At 32.7% G+C, this 12,945-nt stretch overlaps 1 protein-coding gene across 3 annotated transcripts; it reads left to right on the top strand.

Moving 5' to 3' along the window:
• Positions 1 to 1,248: 1,248 nt before the first annotated feature.
• si:ch73-7i4.1 lies at positions 1,249 to 11,056 on the top strand. Of its 3 annotated transcripts, XM_073911520.1 has the most exons (9): positions 1,249 to 1,611; positions 2,866 to 2,964; positions 4,548 to 4,632; positions 5,505 to 5,639; positions 6,420 to 6,585; positions 8,752 to 8,816; positions 9,711 to 9,778; positions 10,070 to 10,113; positions 10,624 to 11,056. In XM_073911520.1, the coding sequence occupies exons 3-9, from the start codon at positions 4,555 to 4,557 to the stop codon at positions 10,671 to 10,673; spliced, it is 606 nt and encodes a 201-aa protein (XP_073767621.1). In that variant the 5' UTR covers positions 1,249 to 1,611; positions 2,866 to 2,964; positions 4,548 to 4,554; the 3' UTR covers positions 10,674 to 11,056. The 3 variants fall into 3 exon arrangements, with proteins under 3 accessions (XP_073767621.1, NP_001353305.1, XP_068079371.1); NM_001366376.1 differs by lacking the exon at positions 1,249 to 1,611 and having other exon boundaries at positions 2,732 to 2,964; XM_068223270.1 differs by lacking the exons at positions 1,249 to 1,611; positions 8,752 to 8,816; positions 9,711 to 9,778; positions 10,070 to 10,113; positions 10,624 to 11,056 and adding an exon at positions 7,409 to 7,776 and having other exon boundaries at positions 2,900 to 2,964.
• Positions 11,057 to 12,945: the final 1,889 nt, after the last annotated feature.

A 12,945-nucleotide genomic window follows, 5' to 3' on the forward strand; every position in this document is an offset into this window, starting at 1 on the left:
AATGCAGATATCCTAATATCTTGCTTTACAATTATTGTAGGATCAATAAATTAATATCAGACATCAATAATTATATTATCTATCACTCACAAGTACATTTTCATAAATATATGTTGAGAAATAATTTATATTAATATTTGTTTGCATATTTTCTGTAGTGTTTTTCATTGTGGATGTAGATGTCTAAATTTCTTTAAGTCCAACCATTGTAGCATCAACAAATTAATATTAGGCATCAGTAGTAATATTGTGTATCACTCATAAGTAGCTTTTCATAAATATATCTTGTAAATAAATTTAAATTGATAATTCTAATCATATTTTCCACAGTATGTTTTTCATGTTAAACACAGATATCGTAATATCTTGTTGTTCAATCATTTTAGGATTAACAAATTAATATCAGACATCAGTCATAATATCCCCTATCACTCACAAGCACTTTTTGAGAAAAATATGGTGTGAAATTTTTTATTAATATTTGTGAGCATAATTTCTGTAGTGTGTTTTTCATGAATGTAAATATCTTAATATTTTGTTGTGAAATAATTGTAGCATGAACAAATTAATATCAGACATCTGTAATAATAATATCTATCACTCACAAGTAAGTTTGGAGAAATATATGTTCTACAATAGTTTATAGTAATATTTTAGAGCATAATTTCTGTAGTGTTTGTTTTTCATTGTGTATGTAAATGTGTAATTTTTTTTGTTGTCCAATCATTGTAGGATCAACAAATTATAATGATCATAATAAATGCACACTATTTATGATATAATGATAGTTTAATGTACAACAACATGCCATAAACAGAAAAAACAGAAATGACAGTGTTACAATATTTAGTTAAGACAATGGGTAAGACAGAGGTAAGGAAAACAGCAGGGCACAGGTTGCATGCATGTTTTGCAGGGTCCACAGATGTTGATGTGCACAGGCCATGATTTCAAAACCTATTTAAACAAATCAAATGACAAGGTTACATACAAATCAGAAACATAAAAAAATTGTGTGTGTGTGTATATATGTATATATATATATATATATATATATATATATATATATATATATATATATATATATATATATATATATATATATATATATAATTACATGAAATATATTAATCAATAAAAACATGTCATTGTAATGCAAAATGTAAGTGATGTGTACCGTTATAGTAGTTGGCTGAATTCCTTTTGTTCGTTTTTCAACAACCTGAGAACTTGTGACACGGTCCCTTTGTTGTTTTTCACGCGATATTGAATATTCGGTCTGAAATCGCATGTAAGTAACACTTCAAACAACACTAGCATGATTTCTTTGACCATGAACGCTGTTGTAGTTTGATAATAGTTGTCTGCTAGTGTGATTTCGCTATTTGGAATTTGCAAACAATAGTTTTCTAATATTTTATTAGGGGAGCGTAAATGCGAATGTGCAAATATAAAACCAACTTTACTTCTATGTTAACCTGGATGCACGAGCGTAACAGCTGTGTTCATGTGAAGCTGTGTTCATCATGCGTTACATCAGATAAACAGCAGTCAGTGATAGAGGCAGACTCTGATGAAGCTGAAATACAGCTCATTAGTCAAAAATACCAAGTAAGTTTATTTTAAATATTTGTGGTGAAGTTTATTTAAGTCTTTTTGAAACGAGGAGTCACACACATGCAGTTTGCAGTACACACACAAGTGCGCATTTGCTGACACCATGCGGCTGTGGTGATTATAACAGTTAAGAATTACATGGTGATTTTACTGTCTTTATTACAAACTTGCTTTGTTTTAAAAACGTTTTAAACTTATAAATCTTCTAAAAATCACAGAGGGTTGGAACAGATATTTGAATCCCATTTTATTTGAAAAAAATTGTTCTGTTGGTGTGTTAACATGTTATTAAAGAAACATGGTGTCTGTTAGGGCTGCACGATATATCGTTTCAGCATCGAAATCGCAATGTGCGCATCCGCGATAGTCACATCGCAGGAGGGTGCGATGCAAAAAAAAAAAAAAAAAATGATATATATATTATGGGTGGAGCCGAACCGAAATACGGTATTCGGAAAAGCAGGAATAACGTGTTTTTACGAATACTTATTTCAAACAATACTTGATAAATTATTTGTATTTGGGAACAAGAAAAACATTATATCAAAAAGCTGCGTTTCCTCATGAGACCGCAGTGCATGCCCGCGTGAGTGAGTGAGTTAGTGAGTGAGAAGTTCAGGAGTCGGTGGGCGGGGTGGGGCCGGGGTAAGGAGACTGAGCAGGCTGCTTCTCTATACAGCAACAGAGAAGGCTTGGCAGAGCGAAAAATACTTTTCTGCATTACTCTTTTTGTTTATTTTATCATACTAAAATTACACGTGACAGAAGTTCACTCAAAAGTGAAAGTTCCTTCTGTTATTAATTACTAACACTCCCGTCATTCCTACTACTTTCAGAACATAAATTTTGATATTTTACCATATGAAAATGCAATGCAGTTATGAAAATTGAGAAATTAAAGCAATACAGAGATCTGGTCCCCGCGTCAGGTCAGGGTGCACCTGTAACCTTAAAAACGCAGACGCGGCGGAGGCGCACTAAACTCACACGGGAAAGAACTGGGCATTCAATTCATGTTTTAGTGAAATAATTCTTTAAATACAGCTCTTTTGATCTCTAAAGGGGAAAAAAGCTAAAGAAATTTGTCGTTAAATTAATTTTAGCAAAGACGCAACAACCCGATCTCATAACTTTGCGTACAAATAACACGACTTTCCACCTTCCCTTTGCGTGCAATGCATACGCCAAAATCCGTTTTTGCGTGCATATGATACGCCAGTCCTTCCCATTCATTTCTTTGGAGAACAGATGCGTCCATATGCCACGCACCAACTTTAACGGCGATGACGTCATCAACGAGACTCGGTTCAACGCCAGTTCACCTGATGAGCATCGACATTGAATCAAGTAAGTAAGGGCTTTTCCCCTCTTTTTGTGATGAGATCACGGCGTTAACTGCATTTTAATAAATTTTGTGTTTCTTCATCACGTTACATGAGTCGTGTGTTAGAAATTGTGCGTTCAAAGTTGTTATTCAAGTGTAACATCTGGGCGTTCAGTTAGCACAGCTGGTAACTTAGCCCAGCTATAACATTACTGCTGCCATTACTGGAGTAATTATTAATTAATTAATCAGTTTTTATCATGTTGTGACATGATTGGACGTTTTTAAACATCGGGGATGACGGCACTGCAGATCTACAGATTAAATTATAGTAGTGTGCATGCATTTTCAAAGTATCCTTAATACGACAAGTTCTTTGCTGATTTCGTTATGCTATATATATATATTTTTTTTATGGATAAATAACCTTAACGTTGGTTATTCTAAATTGTAATGAATCGGTCGAGGAAAGTCGCTATTAGCATTAAATACATTCTTTAACGAAATTTAAAGATTCGAGTCAGTAAAAAGCGAGTTTGTGCACATGCAGGCATCACTAGTTGCTTGCAGATCCATCCTATCATATTATGCTCCTTTTTCGGAATATTAGATTTTTTTTTTTTTTATTTCATCACAGATTAGACGCATATGATTTTACCTAAAGCTAAATAAAGCACAGTTAAGACTAGTCTGTTTAAAAAAGAATAAATAAATAAAATAAACCGTTGAAGTCATAACATATTTAAACACATTTCTAAACATAATAGTTTTAATATTTTACTAATATTAATATTTAACTTATGTGTGATGACTGATTTTCTTATATTTTTGCCATGATGACAGTACATAATATTTTACTAGATATTTTTCAAGATAGTAGTATTCAAGTGCATTTTAAAGGCGTAACTAGGTTAATTAGGCAAGTCATTGTATAGCAGTTGTTTGATCTCTAGACAATCAAAAAACATTGCTTAAGGGGGCTAATAATATTGACCTTAAAATGGTTTATAAAAATGGTTTTTAAAAAAACTGCTTTTATTCTAGCTGAAATAAAACAAAATATAGGAAATACTGTAAAATTTACCTTGCTCTGTTACACATAATTTAGGAAATATTTGAAAAAAATAAAAATAAATAAATCACATGAGGGCGAATCATTTTGGCTTCAACTGTATAAAATAAATATTGAGATGAAGACTTTTCTCTGCTGTGTACACCGTTCCCATTGTGTTATTACTGTATAGTAAAATTACTGTCACAACCTATAAAATATATTTATTCAAGAATATGGAAGTTCCAATAATGAGAGAAGGAAAGAACTAGTAAGTCAGTGTTTCCTAAGTATTAGTCAAAAAGCAAACATTACTAAATAATGTATCACTTCATTCAAAAAGTTACATATTTATGTGCAAAACAACTCAAATTTAAGCATTAAGTTATATAAATTTGAAAAACAAATTAATCTTACAAAATAGTCACTTTTTATTACCTATTTTTATATTTCTATATATTTCATATCTATATATCTATATATCTATATTTTCATTGCAAAGGCAATGTAATGGGAAATTAATTATTAGAAATATTTTTTTTCTTTTGTTTGTAGAAAAAAAATGCCAGGAGGATCAACTTTCAGGAAGTGCCCCCATTGCATGGAGAGACTCAACTGTGCAAATAGAAAGTGCACAAAGGTAAATAATGTACAATAGGCTGTATGAAACGGCAAACTGATATTTTTAGGAATTCAAGCCAGAGTCATTTAGTCCAAAATCAAACAATGTTTATACACTTTGACATGTCACAGTTCCTGGGCCCAAGCACTCTATACTGTGATGTTTAACAACGTACTGTGGTACTTTTTGAAAATCATGATTTATATCCATGCATAATATCTGATAGTCTGGAAGTGATTAATTTTTTATATAATTAAAATATTTGTGTCTGGGAAGCAGTAAATTGAGATTAAGTAGTAAGCACTGTTTTTTTAAGAGATTGGATGAAATATGTGATATGACTAAACAGTGAGTGCAATATAAACTATTTTCTTGATTCAAATGAGTAGAGGCTTGGACCTGGAAACCATATTCCATATGTCACAACTTACCAAGCAGGTTGGCATTAAATATCTCAGTTTTGGTATGCCGAATAATAAAGGCATTTTTTTTTAAACTAGAGTTTGCAAATTAAAGTTAATAACGCAAAAGAATAGTTATAGAAATATGTATTGTTACTCTACAAGTTTGCTTCACACTAGGCATTTTCCAAAACATTACATTTCACACATTATGGAAGTGTACCGGCTGACATTGATGTTTGACTGTTTGGTCCTTTAAATAATTTTCTCTTAGAGTGCTACAGTTTTAACATTGAATCTTTTTTTATATTGCAGTGATTCCATAGTGTGGTCACTCGGAATTTAAGAAATTTAAGAAAAGAAGTAATAAAAGTTATTGACTAGTGCATGCAATAGTGACAACTTAATAAATAATTTATATGGCCAGATAATGGACATGCATATTTTCTGTTAAAATATTTTCTTTCTTTGTATCTTTCCCTTGGTCAGTGTGGGAAACTGCTTGATCTGAAATCCAGACAGACAGCAAGAATGAAGGTGTTCCGGGGCCAAGCACAAGAATGGGCCAAGAAAATGAAAAAATCACGCAATCAAGCAAAGGTTTTTGACAGTAGTGCCCTACTGGTAATGAACATTTTTCTTTCTCTTTTAAAAAGAATAGTGAATTTTATTTACATTGTGCAGGAAAGCAGCAACTATGCTGATGTCATGCAGTAACGTGCCCTGAAATCATCAACCCAAACACATTTTCAGTATATTAGAATCTACACAATCTTGGCCTGTCTACAACATATATAGTTTCAGCACCATTATGACACTTACATGTTTTGTTTTCTGGTCATGGAGTGAATAGGTGTATTTCTTGGTGTGGATGTAGTGCAGAATCTTTCACAGATAGGTTTGCTTGGGTGGTTTACCTCTTTAAAAACACATGCTAAGAATAGTTGACTCCTATGACCTATATAACAACAACAACTTTTATGTGTATAATAATAATCATGGCTGCGTTTCTCGAAATATTCTTAGCAATTTGTTGTTTCTAAGTTATACCTGTAGTTACATTAACATTAACATGTTTTCTGCAACATTATTATTTAACTATACCTTCTTTAAGTCATAGCAATATAAATATAAAGCCATTAAATTTAGTAAATAGTAAAGAGTACTACTTGTCAACCAGATCAGAACTACCACCATGGACAGCACCACACAAGGTCCACATAAAGATTTATACCTTAAACAACTTTCAAAAGTTATTGTTTAGAGAACATGCCTAGAATTTGTATACCTTTCCTTAAGAAAAAAACTTTGTATTGGTGTTGCACTAAGAGACGTTATCAGGAAATTGAGTCCATGTCTTTCTTGCCTTGGAAACATTTTTTATATACATCTTTCTATGTTTAGGTGGAAAAACTGAAGGCCCTTGGATACTTTCCCCTCCTGCTGTGGGGAAAGTATCATCCTCAAAAAAAAAAATGGACAGCCCAGCTGCAGTGCCCATTTCAGTTGCCAGTTGTTGCACATGGGGTTATGGAAAAGATAATGTGCCTCTTTGAAGGTCTGTTAGAAGGTATGTCTCATCACAACATCAGTCCATTTGTGAGTCTCAATTATAATTTATTCTGTATTATTTTACTATTCAGATGGAGCAGAACACTATATTGCAAAACAATATGGGACACCCCACCAAATCATTGAATTTAGATGTTCAGTCACTTTCATGGCCACAACTGTGTAAAATCCTGCACTGGGCATGCAGGCGCTTTTACAAGCTTTAGTGAAGGAATGGGCAGCTCTCGGCGTAGAGCTCAGTGAATTCAAGTTTGGCACTGTGATATGTTGCCACCTGTGTAATTGCCTAAATTTATTGTGTGAGTGGGTGGAGGTGTATTATTGATCTGGGACTGTTTTGAGGTGCTTGGCCGTTTGTTAAAGGAACTCTTAATGCTTCTCCATACCAATACATTTTGGACAATTCCATGCTCCTATCTTTGTGAGAACAATTTGAGGATGGGGAGACCTGCTCCAACATGACAGTATGTCAGTGCACGAAGCACAGAACATAAAAACATGGATGAGCGAGTTTGGTGTGGAGGAAACTGACTGGGCTGACGCCATTGATTGCCACAAATGTTGGGCCATCTCCATTTTAAACTGTATGGCTTAAGATTGTGATGTCATTAAAGTTCATATGCATGTAAAAGCAGATTTCCTAACATTTTTGATAATATACTGTAAAAATGTCAGTACAGATATTTTTATACAAAACAGATTGCTGGTGGTAGGCAATTCTATTAAATTCAATTCAAAATCTACAAATTTATTTTGTTGTTCACACTTGGAACCATGCACTGCATATTACATGTCTGGTTTTGTTTTATATTTTAATAAAGCATGTGATCTGGAAAGTGAGGAAGTGGGCCAAGAAAGTACAGGAGAAGAAAAGGAACCAGAACAAGAAATGCAAGATGAAAACCAGAGAGAACAGGCAGAGCAATGTGAGACAGGAGAGACCGAGAGGAGGGATGTCCAAGGAACGGAGATAGAGGAACAAACAAAGGAAGACAGAGTAGAGAGTGAGAGAGAGAAAATAGGAGAAATGGAGGGACAGAAAGAGGGACTGAAAGAACTAGATAGGATGGCCCCAGATGAAGAGAGAGCTCTGACTGAGTAAGTAAGCCGGTAATAAGACAGTTGATAAGACAGCAGACAGGTAAGTGACCATATAAAATAGAATACAGTAATCAGGACAACCTTGACTCAGTGGAGTTGTGAAGGGTGTTCCGGTGCTACGCAGAAGGAATTTTGTTTTAGCAGTGATGGCAAATCAGAAGGCTGCCAGTCATTTTGAAAACATAAGTCAACAAAATCAGCACACTGACTCTTTTGCTCTCAAAAGACAATTTATTGAGGCAACGTTTCAGCAGGTCGCATATCTTTCAACACACAATACCCTAATTAACCTACCAATAAATGTCATGACAAATATGAAAAAAATAAAGGAAAATCTCTCTCTCTATCTCTCTCTCTCTCTCAATATATATATATATATATATATATATATATATATATATATATATATATATATATATATATATATATATATATATATATATATATATATATATATATAAATGTATGTATATATATATATATATATATATGTGTGTGTGTGTGTGTATATGTGTATATACTGTATGTGTGTTAAATGCGCTGTATCTGACACTTTAGTCAGTATAATCCAGTTAAATGTGCATATAGCACAGGATTTTAAGATCAGAATGTGTTCGAATATAAATGGATCAGTTTTCAGAAATCTAACAGCTATTTGGTCGGAAAAAACACATAAAGTGACCAGGTGGACAGGCCCTTAGATTCTCTTGCTTGCTTGTGACCTGATGTAGGCCCAAAAATTGTCTCAATAAATTACTATTTAAGAGCAACAGTAGTTGAGCACCTGCCTTGGATGTGCGCATACTGACCCTTTTTTTAATTTTGCCAGTCATTTTAACAATTTTTTTTTTAGTTTGCTAGGCTTCATTTAATTAAAGTAATAAACAATTGTTCAGTTGAATAATGCACAATCACATGGTAGCCTACACAACACATGGTTCAGTCATTAGAGAATGTGTCATTAGATTATCATTTATTACAGTCGAATCGTATGTATTTACCTGGCTTGCAAGTCATGCACAAAAGGCCTTTATTGCAGTTAACACACTTTTTCTCTATACAGGAATCCTGCTGTCAAAATTGCTGCTAAAAAGAAAAGACATAAAAGAAGCCAACCCAAGGATGATGGTAGGAAAGTACTATTTTGTTATTACATATAATATAACATAATAGAATATAATAAGTATATAAAGTTATATAGTAAGTATTTTGATTTTAAAATTATATAATTCGTAAATCATAAACTCTTTAACTAATCCTAATCATAAAGATAATAATATAAATAACAATTTTAAACCTGAAATGTCTACAGTGTATTATCTTTTTATTGGTATTTTATTGCAGGCCTAATAAAACATTTAAACAATCATAAAAGGCCTGATAAAACAATTAGTCAAATTAAACCTGAAATTATGATGTGCATTTACTTCTGGTCTAATATTTCAAGTATTCAATATTAAAAATATTGACTAGCATTTATTTAAGTTGGAACTGGTTTGAACCTGCAGTTTATATAGTGTAATCTCTTGGAAGTTTTCTCCATCTTTGCTAGATCTTAAATTAGACTTTAGGTAAAAGACTTTATTATGCAAAATTATGCTGTGTAACGACCCAACGTATACATTGTGACCCAATATCAACAATGTGCTAACACAAAGTATACTTAAACGTCTTGGTAAGTACCAGAGAATTCACAAGAGCTTATTCCAAAAAAGAATGACTGTCATCAAAAGGCAACAAAGGATTTATTAACTTTATTTATATTTACTAAATAAAATTATACTAGTCAGTAAAACTATTGTAAATAGGACTTTATTCTTGTTTGTGATTTTAAAAAGAAATGATTTGGGTTTTTAATACATTTAGGAAAGTTTGCGAAAAAAATGAGAGTTGTAGATTATTGACATGATGTCAGACAGAATCACACTGGTGAATTCTTCCATTTCTGTGGTTTTGTTTTTGCTACTGTTACATCAAAGTGGAATGGTTTGTATTTACAGAATTGTTTTTTTTTTTCCACAGCCTGCCAGTTTCACAGCAAATTGGAAATTTTTCCAGTACAATATGTGTCCAAGACACGTGAAAACAAGGTTAGTTAGCTATACCATATGACTGCATTGTGTGAATAAATGAATGAATTAAACTATCCTACATACTGCTACATAATTTTATACTGCTAAAATGTTTGCTTTTTTCAGAAAAGATTAAAAAAATGTGTATATGTTGAACATTTTCAGCTACAATTATATGAATATTGAACCAAACCTTTACTGTTTGGGTGATTTATATGTTGTCTGGTTTATCTTGGTTGGGTAAAGGATTTAAATGAATACTTACAAAATAAATGTATAACCTTTGTTTTCTTATACCGTCTTCCCAAGGGCTGTAAAGAAGTACTGGTTCATTGGCACCCGTGCCCATCATGGTAACATCATGTTTCTTTATTAAATGACTTAGGCCTTTATCTGTATTTTTAAAGACACATTCTATTTAATTAAGCATAAATTGGGTGTTATTTACATTTATATAATAGGTAACTACAACACTGTTATAGGCTCATTTTGATGGACTGAGACAATGCTTCATCACAACTACAGTACAACTTACAGTACCCTTTTTTGTGGCATTTTGTTAAGCAATGACTTATCCATAAATAATATGCCTAATTTGCTATTTTTCTAAGTATTTACTGTCATAATTTAATATTCAGTTGGAATAGGGTAAGCTTTATATTACACAAAATGATTGGATATACAATATGATCTTTGAATGATTATAATGCAAACATAATACTATATAATATAAACAACCTTATATTTTAACTACATTTTAGCTGTCTACCCCATTTTGTCTGGGACATGTCATAAACCATGTCAGAATCTACAATTGTTTGTACAATTTCAGAAACCAATTTTTTTTTGTTTATTTCTTTCAGCCAAAAGACCTGGCCCCCATCTTGGGAACCACAGGGGAACATACAAATGACAGTGTCAGGTTGATGCCAACTTTCCTACCACCTAAAATGAGATTAAGAGAAATAGTGTTAATACTAATTATCTCCATTAAAGCTATACATGACTGAATAAAATGGATTTTCTGTCGACAACAAAACACATGATTGTAGCGTTCTGATTGGCAGGTTCAGCCTTTTCATTTCACAGTTCTGGTAATCTGAGTTATAAATATGGAATTGGGAGTTTATATAACAGTATAATTAAAAAGACTGTCAATAAAGTCATAATTGTGAGAACTATATAAAGAAAGTCTGCTAAAAGTTCAGTTGTCACCTTGGTGGTTCAAATAAAAAATGTTATTTTTCCCATGGAACTGTGTTGTGTGGACAAAAATAAAAGTTGAATGGATTGAAATCAGTGTATAGATGTTTTTTTTTATTATTCATGTATTTTTCTTTGGCTTAGTCCCTGATTTATCAGGGGTCACAACAGCTTTAACTGCACTGGCATATATAACTTTATATCTCAACTCTAGTAACAGTTTCACTTTTAACTCTGGGCCCAGCGTTTGAGACTGAACAGCTGTAGTACATTTTTAGTAGTGTTTTTGTCATATTCAAGGTATAGCCAGTTTTGGTATTACAAATTTTACTGTTAACACTATAACCACATTACTGTATCAGTACACTCTATTTTTATGACAGGCACACTTTTTTAAACAGACCTTGCCCTAAATATATTTTGCATCTGTAAATGTTCTGTTACAAAACTCCAAGTTTATAAAATAATTAGATAAATAGCAAAAACAAATGGCAATACAGATTTAATATAAAGTTAATTATAGAAAAGTTAAGTCATAACAAACGTCAATTAAATATTATTACATTATATACATACATTATATACATTACATTATATACATTCAGTGTGCCATGTCCTTACACGTTCATTATTCGTTAAAAGCGCCGGATCCTGGCACTGTGTAATGTGTGAAGTAACAACTCTGGCTGCTTTCTTGCAAAAATAAGCGTGCATTTTATTTTCAGAGTCTTAGGTTTATGTAAATTGTCTGTAGCTTTGAGTTCGTTGCTATGGTGATTGACGCTTTTAGCCTGCTATCCGCTTGTTAAGTGTGGCGTCACGCGAAGCGGCTTCCGGGTCCACGCGCTCTATCAAAGAGCTTAGAATTGGCATTCTAAGCTCTTTGGCTCTATTCAACTGAATGGGGAGACTCATGAAATGGTAATAATAAACGTTTACAAAGCGATTTAATACTTTTAAAAAATCACGATCGCAATATATATGTCCGTGCCCAATATCCGATGGCCAGAAAGTGAATAATTTTTTTATAACTTGTTTAAATGTTGGTATTTGTTATGCAGCAAGCCCAGAGATTGGTGTGTACACTATGACTTCATATAAATTTAACTTTAATGTGTAATATGAATAAAAAGTGATCATAAACTAATGATTTTTCAACTCAAATGAGTGGCAGCTTGGACCTGAAAACTGTACTACATACGTCACCAATACGTCACCACTTGCACCAAAGCGGATACGTGAAACCCCATAAGTTTCATGACGTACACATACCCCAAAAGTATCATTTTTTCATTGATAACCCAAGTATACTGTATATTATTGTTAAGAATATAATTTGTAATATTTTCTTCGATTTTTTTGGTTTTAATTTTTTTTGGGCAGCGGAAAAGTACGGAAGTGATTCGGGCTGTGGGCGGAGTTAGCGTGTTTTACACCTATTTTGTCTCCAATGTCTGAAATAAAGCAACTTATTTACTTTGGGAGAACATATATCATCTACGTGTCGTGTAAGCACTTATTTGATTGTACTAGATGGTTTATTTATGCAGTAGATATATGTTTTTGTAACCCTAATTTCTAACCCTAGTTTGAAAACCAGAAGAACTACAAATATGGTGCCGATTTGTATGAAACTCCGTAAAGAGGCTAGTAGGAATTGTAGTTTTTTTTATTTTTCTGTTTTACTTAGAATTGGAAATTGTAAAAAGTAAGTTCACAGTATAATGGGGGATTTATGGAGATGGTAAACACAAATATGTTATCAAATTTTAAATATCTAATTGTTAAATGGGGTTAAATCAATTCAAACCATATTTAAGAGCGCCCCCAGTTGGTGGCCAATTCTGACTGTGCTCACATGATTCCTGAGGTCAGGAGCTCTCCATAACAGGTGGCCCCATGTGTTTAGCCCTTTTTTTTGCTGAACTACAAGCCTTCAAACATGCACCAAAGTACAGTTTTAATGGTCAGTATTTCAAAGC

The sequence above is a fragment of the Danio rerio genome, chromosome 9, assembly GCF_049306965.1.
Source record: "Danio rerio strain Tuebingen ecotype United States chromosome 9, GRCz12tu, whole genome shotgun sequence".
In the NCBI taxonomy this organism is placed as follows: Eukaryota; Metazoa; Chordata; class Actinopteri; order Cypriniformes; family Danionidae; genus Danio; species Danio rerio.